Here is a 12,282-nt window from a genome sequence, read left to right as displayed (position 1 = left end):
GAAAAAATAGGTAGTGTGAAAGGGGAACAATGAGGCAGTGCTCATGAACCATTCAGAAATCTGATGGCAGGGGTGAACAAGTTGTTCCTAAAATGTTGGGTGTGGGTCTTCAGGCTCCTGTGCCTCTTTCCTGGTGGTTCAGATGGTGAGGATCCTTACTGAAGATAGGTTGAGTGAGCTAGAGCTGTTCTCTTTGGAATGAAGGAGGATGAGAGGGGTCTTGATAGAGGTGTACAAGATGAAATAAGGCATAGATAGAAAGAATAACCAACCAGAGACTTTCTCCCCAGAGTAGAAATGGCTAATAGGAGGAGGCATAACTTTAAAGTGATTGGAGGAAAGTATAGCAAGATGTCAGAGGTAGCTTTTCTTTTACAGAGTGTGGAGATGGATGGAACAGCCTGCCAGAAGCGGTGGAGGAAGATACATTATGGGCATTTAAGAAACTCTTAGGTAGGCCCATGGATGAGAGTAAAATAGAGGACTAAGTGGAAGGGAGAGGTTAGGTTGATCTTAGAGTAGGTCAAAAGGTCAGCCAATTTCATAGGCCAAAGGGCCTGTACTGTGCTGTCCTAGGGTTCATAGACCTTTTAGAAATCTGACGATGGAGGGGAAGCAACTGTCCCTAAAATGTTGAGTGTGGGTCTTCAGACTCTTGTAGCTCCTCCCTGAAGGAAGTAATGAGAAGGGGGCATATTCTGGGTCGTGATCATCCTCAATAATGGAAGCCAGCTCCTTGAACTTCAAGATGGGTACCTTGGTCAGAAAGGTGAAGGTGAGTTTAATGGGGGGCCAGGGTGAACACTTGGAGAAGTCTAACGTAGGGGACAGTGTAACATTAATGGCAGAGCACTTAACAGTGTTGATGTACAATGGAATCTAGTGGGTCTGAATCAGAGACAGAGGCCAAACAAGTAGGTTAGGGTAGTAGTTGGAAGGGATAAGGCACACTTGAATTGAATTGAATTGACTTTATTTCTTACGTCCTTCACATACATGAGGAGTATAAATCTTTACGTTTAGTCTCCGTCTAAATGTGCAATCATAGTAATTTATAATAAATAGAACAGTCAATGTAACATAGAAATACACTCATTTCAGTGTGAGTTGATCAGTCTGATGGCCTGGTGGAAGAAGCTGTCCCGGAGCCTGTTGGTCCTGGCTTTTATGCTGCAGTACTGTTTCCCGGATGGTAGCAGCTGGAATAGATTGTGGTTGGGGTGACTCGGGTCCCCAATGGTCCTGCAGGCCCTTTTCGCACACCTGTCTTTGTTTATGTCCTGAGTCATGGGAAGTTCACAACTACAGATGTGCTGGGCTGTCCGCACCACTCTCTGTGATACAGCCAGTCAGAATGCTCTCAATTGTGCCCCTGTAGAAAGTTCTTAGGATTTGGGGGCCCATACGAAACTTCCTCAACCATCTGAGGTGAAAGAGTTGTTGTGCCTTTTTCACCACACAGCTGGTGTGTACAGACCACATGAGGTCCTCAGTGATGTGGTTGCCAAGGAACTTAAAGCGGTTTACCCTCTCAACCCCAGATCCATTGATGTCAATAGGGGTTAACCCGTCTCCACTCCTCCTGTAATCCACAGCCAGCTCCTTTGTTTTTGCGACATTGAGGGAGAGGTTGTTTTCTCGACACCACTGTGTCAGGGTGATGACTTCATTGATCAGGCATTGAGTGTAAGGGTCAGAAAATCAAGTTGCAGCTGTATAAAACAGCTGTAGTTTTTGGATAGTTTTGTGCAGTTATGGTATGCAGAAGGATGTGGAGTCTTTGGAGAGGGTGCAGAAGAAGTTCATCAGGAAACTGCGGTCACCGATAATAAAACAAAATAACTAGGCCCAGAACACACGCATTCTGACAACTCAAACATCTTTTTACTCTACTTGTGGACTAGGAGAGCAGCATGCACCCCTGTCACCCTCACTGTTCTGAAGCTAGGACAGTAAACCGCTATTTTTATACAGAATTGTTATCAGTTATTGATATTGACCATTTGGCAAATTATATATTTTTAAATTCCTCACTAGCAAGGTCAATTGCCATTCACAATAGAGGTATTAAAGTCAATCAAAACTTCAAGCTGACAGCTGATGATATTTTGAAGTTAATAGAACAATTGTCCCTTAGCTGTTGGGTGTATTTCACATTCTTCCATTATTCCTATCTCTTCTGTCTCCAGCACTCCCTATTGTCGAAAAGGGATGCTATGTTTTAAGAAGACCTTTCTAGAAAAGTCTTACTGCAGAGACCTCTCTCATCTGGTTTAGTACACACTGCCACAGTCACCCCTGCCTACATGTCTGCAATGGGCAAAGTTGGTCTTACTTCAAAGGGTCACCCTTGACTACAACTGCCCAGGATATTCTTACCCGGACTCTGCCTTAGCACAACTTCACCACTGCCTGGATTAGAGGGGGTGAGCTATAATGCAAGATTGGATAAATTTATAGTATTTTTTTTAAGAGATGCAACACAGTAACAGGCTTTTCTGGCCGAATGAGCCAGTACCATACAATTACACTCTGTAACCAATTAACCCGCTAAACTGAATGTCTTTGGAATGTGGGAGGAAACCAGAGCACCTAGAGGAAACCCACAGGGAGAACATACAAACTCCTTACAGGCAGCAGTGGAATTGAACACAGGCCTCTGGAATGCTGGAATAGCATTATGCTAACCGCTACACTACTGCGCCATTTTCTCAGAGTGGCAGATGCTGAGGGGAGACCTAATAGAGATTCATAGAATTGAGGTATAGAGCTGGTGTGCAGTAAGGATTATGAGAGAAGATAGGCAGTGAGGATTATGAGAGGGTAAACAATGAGGATTATGAGAGAAGATGGGTGGTAAGGATTTTGAGAGAGGGTAACAGTGATCCTGCTCCTGCTAGTGAGAGACTGCCTCCCTCACATTCTCAATGTTATGTCTTCCCTGATATGGTTTGTTTATCCCTAATTACTAGTCTTACCACTTGTAAGTTCACAGCTGTTGTGATCACTCATTATCGCGTTGTTAAGCAATTAGCTTTCGTCATCAGGCCAGCCATTATATAATCGCTTGTATTCATTCGTTAGAAGTCGAAGGATTTTTGACCAATGTTTGAACGCTGATGAGTATTGTCTTTTTACGCGGGCTCCTTGTGTACTGAACTGCGTTGGTGAATAACAAACCGCTTTCAAATACAACTTTGCCGGGACTGGAGATATACTTTAGAAAAGCAGAGAAAACTCTTGAGCTATTCGAGAGTGGAATAGAGTGGTGGCTGTCGGGTGTGATGGAAGCAGATATGATAGAGATGTTTAAGAGGCTGTTAGAGACACAAATCTGCAGAGACGTGGATCGTGTAGGCAGAGGAGATTTAGTTTAAGTTGGTGTTTTGTTCGGCATAGACATTATGGCTGCAGAGCCGGTTTCCGTTCTGTATTACTAGGACAAACGGCGGACAGGCTGAAGGAGAAGCCACACTGCCCCCAGGGGAGGTAGTTGAGCGATTTGGTGGTTAATCTTCCTTTGCTCCAGTGGCTTTTTGTCTTTATTTCCTCAATGTGCTGAACATCACTGGCCTTCCAAACCCAGCTCCTGCATGACTGACCCCACCCCACTTACCCTGTGCTCGGCGATTTCACTAACCCGGTGCCGGTGACCTCACCTACCTGACCCCGCTAACTTGACCCCGGTGACCTCACCTACCTGACCCCGCTAACTTGACCCCGGTGACCTCACCTACCTGACCCCGCTAACTTGACCCCGGTGACCTCACCTACCTGACCCCGCTAACTTGACCCCGGTGACCTCACCTACCTGACCCCGCTAACTTGACCCCGGTGACCTCACCTACCTGACCCCGCTAACTTGACCCCGGTGACCTCACCTACCTGACCCCGCTAACTTGACCCCGGTGACCTCACCTACCTGACCCCGCTAACTTGACCCCGGTGACCTCACCTACCTGACCCCGCTAACTTGACCCCGGTGACCTCACCTACCTGACCCCGCTAACTTGACCCCGGTGACCTCACCTACCTGACCCCGCTAACATGGCGCCTCGCTCGGCGTGTTCCCTCTTCACCGATGTGCCACCACCGGCCGCGCCTACACTCGTGGTCCCTGGCGGGCTGAGGCTGAGTCGAGGGGTAGTCCCAGAGCTGATATCGTGGTGTGGTTCTAACCAGAGTCAGATTCGTTTATTCTTCACATCTATGTGGAAACATACAGTGGAATGTGTCATTCACATTAACAACCCAACAATATGCTGAGGGCAGCCCACAAGTGTCACCACACATTTTGAAGCCAACATAACATGTTCACCAGAACAACCCAAACAATGGCAGCAAACAAGCTCTGATCCTCTCTCTCTACACAGACCCCTCAAGAACAACTGGCATCCAATCAGAAGAGGCCCCCTTTATTCCCTCTTTGCCTTCTCCAGCCAGTCAGCAAATCTAATAATACCACAGGGCTCTTGTTAACCCTTTCGTCATTGGAATAATTTTTGTCGACCTCCTCTGAATCATCTCCACTTCTTCCCTTACATATAGGGTACAAATTTGTTCAGACTATTCCAGATGATAAATGCCTTATAAAGCCTGAATGTTACATCCTTGCTTTTATATTCTAGTCCTCTCAAAGTGAATGCTAACTACAGTTTGCCTTCCTTTCCACTGACTCAACCTGCAAGTTAACCCTTACGGAATCCTGATCAAGACTTTAAGTCCCTTTGCACCTCCAGGTTTCTGAATTCTCTTCCCATTTAGAAAGTAATTTACACTTTCATTCCTTCTACCAAAGATCATACACTTCTCCATGCAATATTCCATTTGCCACTTCTTTACACATTCTTCTAAGTCCTTTTGCAGGCTCCCTGCCTATCCCTCTGCAGACTTGGCCACAGTGATATCACATCCTTAATTCAGATCATTACTATGAAAAGTGTCAGTACATTATAAACCTGTTTTCCTCTAATTGACCTCAGGTGGCACATCAGTGGAGACTGGGCAAAATCCCTCGGCTCAAACTACCGCGGTGTAAACAAGCCTTCGTTCCCTTTCCTTGCAGGGAACTCTGTGAGGATTCACTGGTCAGGAGCCACCTCGAGGGCCGCCTGGACACAGGCCTCAGTCGGAACCCAATGGCCCAGACACAAGGAGCCCAGCCTGGAGGCCCCCCTCTTGCCAGCCTGAAGGGGCACCCAGCCAATGCCAGGCTCCCGTCAGCCAGCCCTCTGACCCCACGACGCAGGCTCAGCACACCGACTGAGTTCAGCGACACGGTCCCGGCGGAGTTCCAGGACAAGGCCAAGAAGCCGAAGGTGGAGGGCGAGGCTGGGGAGAGCAGCGGCGGCCCCTCTCCCGCCCACTCCCGCTCGGGCTCCAGGGTGCTGGAGCGGGCGAGGGGCCTAGAGTTCTTCCCGGAACGCCGGCGGAGCCTGGAACTGGCTGACGGGCAGGCCTGGCCGGGTTTCAGGAAGTCCCGCTCCTTTGACCAGGCAGACTCCCGTGGCGGTGGCGGGCTGGGGGCCCGGCGCCAGACCTCCCTGTCTGACCTGCTGCAGGCGGAGGGGGTTGGGGCAGAGCAAAGGCGTTCCCTCTTCCGCCGCAAGGCAGCCTCCTTCGACGAACCCAGGGCCCGGGATCTGGAGGCCAAGATTGCAGAGGAACTGAACCGCATCAAGAGGGCAGCAGCGGGCTCCCCGTCCAGGCCTGCCCTGAGGTCACCCCTCCTCGAGAGGGCCATCAACCGGGAGCTGTCATCGCGCAAAGCAGTGTCTGGCCTGAAAGCGGAAACCCCACGCAGGAGCCTCGAGAGGCAGACGACCCCCAGCCCCTCTCCTCCTCCCACCCTACTCGAGCCACGGCAGGTGTCTGCTAGTCCCTTGGATCTTCCACGTCTGGCAGAATTCCGCCCAACGCCCATCCTGGCCCGGCCTCCTCTTGCCACAGAGAAGGTCAGGAAGATAACCCCAATCTCCAACACTCGTTCACCGATCGCCACCAAGCCAGGGGTGGGCGGGGGCTCTGGTCCAAGCCTAAGGGGACCCTCGCCTCCCATCTCTGGAGAGACCTCGTTCCCGGCCAGTGCTGGGCCACCTAGGCCAGAGGGAGCCAGTCTGGGTGCGGCTCCGCCAGAGAGTTCTCCAAGACTCGGCCTCACGCCTCTTAGCCCCGCTGGTGAGACTGGTGGCATGAGCACTCGGACCATCCCCAGGGCCATCCGGGAGAAGGAAAATCCTGAAAAAGAGAGCGTGGGAGAGGAGAAGTCGGCCCGCAAATCATCCAGAGGGAAATTCAAGAAATCTCGCCCTGTGTCTCCAGAACTGGGTAAGAGAGTGAACTCTTGGAGCTATAAACCTTCTCTCTTATGTGTCGGGGGATCTTGGGGTCAATTCTACAGCTCCCTGAAAATGGCTACATGGATTAAGAGGGTGGTAAAGAAGTCTTGTGCCATTTATGCCTTTGTTAGTCAAGGCGTTGAGTTCAAGAGTCAGGAATTTATGTTAGACCACAGAGAACCACTGAGCATTACAGCTCCAAAACAGGCTGTTTGGCCCATCTAGTCTGTGCTGATCTGTTATTCTGCCTAGGCCCATCGACCTGCAACCAGACCTTAACCCTCCCTACTCCTCGCCCCATCCATTTACTTATTCAAATTTCTCTTAAATGCTGCAATGGAGCCCGCATCCACCACTTCTGCTGGCAGCTCCTTCCACACACGCTCCACCCTCTGAGCGAAGAAGCTCTCTCAGGCGCCCCTTTAAGATTCACCTTTCACCCTTCACCCATGACCTCTAGTGGTACTATCACCACTATCTGCATGACTTGCAGAGTTCTTCCAGCATTTTGTGTATGTTGCTCAAGATTTCCAGCATCTGCAGAATCTCTTGTGTTAGGGATTAACAGATTATCTTTATTTCTGACATATACATTGACACATCAAAACATGCAGTGAAAAGTGATGTTTGTGTCAAATTAAATCAGCAAGGATGTGCTGGGCAGCCCACAAGTGTCGCCATGCTTCTGGCACCACAACTCGTTAACTCTAACTCGAATGGCTTTAGAATGTGGGAGGAAAGCAGAGTACTCAGAGGAACCCATAAGGTCTCGGACAGCAGCAGGGTTAGCTGAGTTGGGCATTGGATTGCTAATTATGTCATGGCTGAAGGACTTGGCTATCCGTGGTGCTGTTCTGTATTCTATATTTGCAGTGAGATCCCAGCGTAAGATTCTGCTGTAACACAGACTTTCTCTCCGACAGAATCCTCAGACGACTCGTATGTTTCGGCTGGTGAGGATCCCTTGGAGCCACCAGTGTTTGAAATCAGCATCATTGATGCAGTGGTCACAGTGGGATCTGCTGTTCTCTTGAAATGTATCATCACTGGAACCCCCTTGCCTGAAGGTACAGCAATACAATCAGCCACACTGTCCTACAAAGTGTTTTCCACCCCAGGTATTCTCTCTCCTCTCCCCCCCCCCACTGGGCAGAAGATACAAAACGCAGAAAGCATGTAAGAACCAGGCTCCAGAACAGCTTCTACCCCACTGTTGTAAGACTATTTAGGGTCTTTTGATCATTCAAACAGAGAAGTAAAATTATTAGGCCATTTGCTTCATCAATTTTGCTCTGCCATTCTATCATGGCTGGTTTAGACAATAATAGACAAGAGACAGTAGGTGCAGGAGTAGGCCATTCGGCCCTTCTAGCCAGCACCACCATTCACTGTGATCATGGCAGATCATACACAATCAGTACCCCATTCCTGACCTCTCCCCATATCCCTTGACCCCGCTATCTATAAGAGCTCTATCTAACCCTTTCTTGAATGCATCCAGAGACTTGGCCTCCACTGCCTTCTGGGGCAGAGCATTCCACATATCCACCACTCTCTTTGGTGACAAAGTTTTTCCGCATCTCTGTTCTAAATGGCCTACCCCTTATTCTTAAACTGTGGCCTCTAGTTCTAGACTCACTCTTCAGCGGGAACATGCTTCCTGCCTCCAATCCCTTAATGATCTTATATGTTTCAATTAGATCCCCTCTCATCCTTCTAAATTCCAGTGTATACAAGCCCAGTTGCTCCAATCTTTCAACATATGACAGTCCCGCCATTCCAGGAATTAACCTTGTGAACCTACGCTGCACTCCCTCAATAGCAAGAATGTCCTTCCTCAAATTTGGAGACCAAAACTGCACACAATACTCCAGGTGTGGTCTCACCAGGGCCCTGTACAGCTGCAGAAGGGCCTCTTTACTCCTATACTCAATTCCTCTTGTTATAAAAGCCAGCATGCTATTAGCTTTCTTCACTGCCTGCTGTACCTGCAGGCTTGCTTTCATTGACTGATGTACAAGAACACCTAGATCTTGTTGTACTTTCCCTTTTCCTAACTTGACTCCATTTAGATAGTAATCTGCCTTCCTGTTCTTGCCACCAGTGTATAACCTCACATTTATCCACATTAAACTGCATCTGCCATACATTTACCCACTCACCCAACCTGTCCAAGTCACCCTGCATTCTCAAAACATCCTCCTGACATTTAACACTGCCACCCAGCTTTGTGTCATCAGCAAATTTGCTAATGTTGCTTTTAATCCCTTCATCTAAATCATTAATGTATATTGTAAACAGCTGCGGTCCCAGCACTGAACCTTGCGGTACCCCACTGGTCACAGCCTGCCATTCTGAAAGGGACCCATTAATCACTATTTGTTTCCTGTCAGCCAGCCAATTTTCAATCCATGTCAGTACTCTAATTTTGCCCACTAATCTCCTATGTGGGACTTTATCAAAGGCTTTCTGGAAGTCCAGGTGCACTTCATCCACTATTACATATGGGAGATTGTTTGTGTCTTCCCTAGTGAAGACAGATCCAAAGTACCTGTTCAACTCATCTGCCATTTCCTTGTTCCCCATAATAAATTCACCGGTTTCTGTCTTCAAGGGCCCAATTTTGGTCTTAACTATTTTTTTGCTATTCACATACCTAAAGAAGCTTTTACTATCCTCCTTTATATTCTTGGCTAATTTACCTTTGTACCTTATTTTTTCTTGGCGTATTGCCTTTTTTGTTATCTTCTGTTGCTCTTTAAAAGCTTCCCAGTCCTCATCTTTGCTATGTTATACTTCTCTTTTATTTTTATACTGCCCTTACTTCCCTAAGGATCTTTCTTCCTCTTTGGAATGAACCGATCCTGCACCTTCTGCATTATTCCCAGAAATACCTGCCATTTTTGTTCCACTGTCTTTCCTGCTAGGGTATTGTTCCATTGAACTTTGACCAGCTCCTCCCTCATAGCTCCATAGTTCCCTTTCTTCAACTGTAATACTGACACATCGAATTTTCCCTTCTCCTTCTCAAATTGCAGGTTAAAACATATCATATTATGGTCACTACCTCCTAATGGTTCCTTTACCTCGAGGTCCGTGATCAAATCTGGTTCATTGCACAACACTAAATCTAGAATTGCCTTCTCCCTGGTAGGCTCCAATACAAGCTGTTCGAAGAATCTATCTCAGAGGTACTCCACAGATGCCCTTTCTTGGGGTCCAGTACCATTCTGATTCTCCCAGTCTACCTGCATGTTGAAATCCCCCATGACAACTGTATCATTACCTTTGCAACATGCCAATTTTAACTCTTCATTCAGCTGACACCCTACATCCAGACTGCTGTTTGGGGACCTGTAGATAACTCCCATTAGGGTCTTTCTACCCTTAGAATTTCTCAGTTCTATCCATACTGACTCTACATCCCCTGATTCTCAGTCCCCCCTCGCAAGGGACTGAATATCATTCCTCACCAACAGAGCCACCCCACCCCCTCTGCCAGACAGTCTGTCCTTTCGATAAGATATATATCCTTGAATATTCATTTCCCAGGCCCTGTCCGCTTGAAGCCATGTCTCAGTTATTCCCACAACATCGTACTTGCCAATTTCCAACTGAGCCTCAAGCTCATCTGCTTTATTCCTTATACTTCGTGCATTCATATATAATACTTTTAATTCAGTACTCCCCTCTCCTTTCATATCAATTCCTATTTCACTTGGCCAAACTGTTTGATCTCTTCTTGAGCTTTCTATTCCATTGATTCTGCTGTCCTTTTTAAATTTTCTTATTTTCACTTTCCCTTTAACTCCATCCTTATATTTCCAGTTCATTCCCTCCCCCCCACTAATTAGTTTAAACACATCCGTGTTGCAGAGGCAAACCTGTCTGCCAGAATGCTGGTCCCCCACCTATTAAGGTGCAACCCGTCCCTTTTGTACAATTCATCCCTACCCCAAAACAGATCCCAGTGGTCCAAGAATGTAAATCCTTGCTTCCTGCACCAGTTCCTCAGCCACACATTCAGATCCATTACCTCCCTGTTCCTGCCGTCTCCAGCACGAGGAACTGGAAGCAAACCAGAGATAACCACCCTGGAAGTCCTGATTTTCAGCCTTCTGAGTTCTCTGAAGTCCCTGGTTGATTATCCCTTTCAACCCCATTCTCCTGCCTTCTGCACATAACCTTTGATGCCCTTACTAACCAAGAACCTATCAACTTCCACTTTGAATGACTTGGCCTCCACTGCCATCTGTGGCAATGAATTTCAGATTCACCACCCTCTGATAAAACAAATTCAGAGTCAGCTTTAATATCACTGATGTATGTCATGAAATTTGTTGTTTTGCAGCAGCAGTAGTGTCAATACTTAAAATACCATGTTACAATAAGAAATATAAATATAAATTAAATATGTAGTGCAAAGAGAGAACAAAAATAATGATGTAATGTTCATGGGTGGTTCGTTGTCCGTTCAGGTATTGATGGTGGAGGGGGAGAAACTGTTTGCGAAATGTCTTCAGGCTCCTGTACTTCCTCTGATGGTAGCAGTAAGAACACAGCATGTCCGGGGCGACAGGGGTCCTTAATGATGAAAGTTGCTTTCTAGAGGCATCAACTATTGATAGTGTCTTTGATGCTGGGAAGATGAACGACCATGATGGAGCTGGCTGATTTATAACTTGATGCAGCTTTTTCCAGTTCTCTACTTCTCTGAAAGAATGTCATTTCTAATCTGAGGTTGTGCCCTCTGGTCCTAGACTTCCCACTATAGGAAACATCCTCTCCACATCAACTCTATCTGTGCCCTATGGTCCTAGACTACCCCACTATAGGAAACATCCTCTCCACATCCACTCTATCTGTGCCCTCTGGTCCTAGACTCTCCCACTATAGGAAACATCCTCTCCACATCCACTCCAGCTGTGCCCTCTGTTCCTAGACTCCCCCACTTCAGGAAACATCCTCCCCGCGTCCACTCTATCTGTGCCCTCTTCTCCTAGAATTCCCACTATAGGAAACATCCTCTCCATGTCTACTCTATCTGTGCTCTCTGGTCCTAGACTTCCCACAATAAGAAACATCCACACTCGCTGTGCCCACTGGTCCTAGACTTCCCACTATAGGAAACATCCTCTGCACATCCTCTCTATCTGTGTCCTCTGGTCCTAGACTTCCCACTATAGGAAAAATCCTCTCCACATGCACTCTATCTATGCAGTCTGGTCCTAGACTTCACACTACAGGAAACATCCTCCCCATGCCCACTCTAGCTGTGTCCTCTGTTCCTAGACTCCCCCACTTCAGGAAACATCCTCCCCGCGTCCACTCTATCTGTGCCCTCTTCTCCAATTCCCACTATAGGAAACATCCTCTCCATGTCTACTCTATCTGTGCTCTCTGGTCCTAGACTTCCCACAATAAGAAACATCCACACTCGCTGTGCCCACTGGTCCTAGACTTCCCACTATAGGAAACATCCCCCCCATGTCCACTCTTTCTGTGCCCTCTGGTCTTTGACACTCCACTAAACGAAACATAATCTGCACATCCTCTCTATCTGTGTCCTCTGGTCCTAGACCCCCCACTATAGGAAACATCCTCTTCACATCCACTATCTGTGTCCTCTGTTCCTGGACTCCCCCACTATGGGAAGTATCCTCTCCACATCCACTCTATCTATGCCGTCTGGTCCTAGACTGCACACTACAGGAAACATCCTCCCCATGTCCTCTCTAGCTATGTCCTCTGGTCCAAGAATTCCCACTGTAGCGAACATCATACCCATGTCCACTCTATCAGTGCCCTCTGGTCCTAGACTTCCCACAATAAGAAAAATCCACTCCACATCCACTCTAGATGTGCCCACTGGTCCAAGCCTTCCCACTATAGGAAAAGTCCTCTCCACATCCTCTCTATCTGTGTCCTCTGGTCCTAGACTTCC

At 47.6% G+C, this 12,282-nt stretch overlaps 1 protein-coding gene across 10 annotated transcripts in view; it reads left to right on the top strand.

Moving 5' to 3' along the window:
* spega (striated muscle enriched protein kinase a) overlaps positions 1 to 12,282 on the top strand; it is a 237,721-nt gene that overhangs the window by 43,049 nt on the left and 182,390 nt on the right. For all 10 annotated transcript variants that reach the window (XM_059967544.1, XM_059967547.1, XM_059967543.1 and 7 more), the window contains 2 exons: positions 5,066 to 6,327; positions 7,262 to 7,405. In XM_059967544.1, the coding sequence (XP_059823527.1) occupies positions 5,066 to 6,327; positions 7,262 to 7,405 (1,406 nt within the window). The remainder of the gene's footprint in view (positions 1 to 5,065; positions 6,328 to 7,261; positions 7,406 to 12,282) is intronic.

This window comes from Hypanus sabinus, chromosome 4 (assembly GCF_030144855.1).
Source record: "Hypanus sabinus isolate sHypSab1 chromosome 4, sHypSab1.hap1, whole genome shotgun sequence".
Taxonomy (NCBI): domain Eukaryota; kingdom Metazoa; phylum Chordata; class Chondrichthyes; order Myliobatiformes; family Dasyatidae; genus Hypanus; species Hypanus sabinus.
The sequence above is the reverse complement of the archived record's forward strand: the minus strand, read 5'-3'. Positions and strand labels throughout refer to the sequence as shown.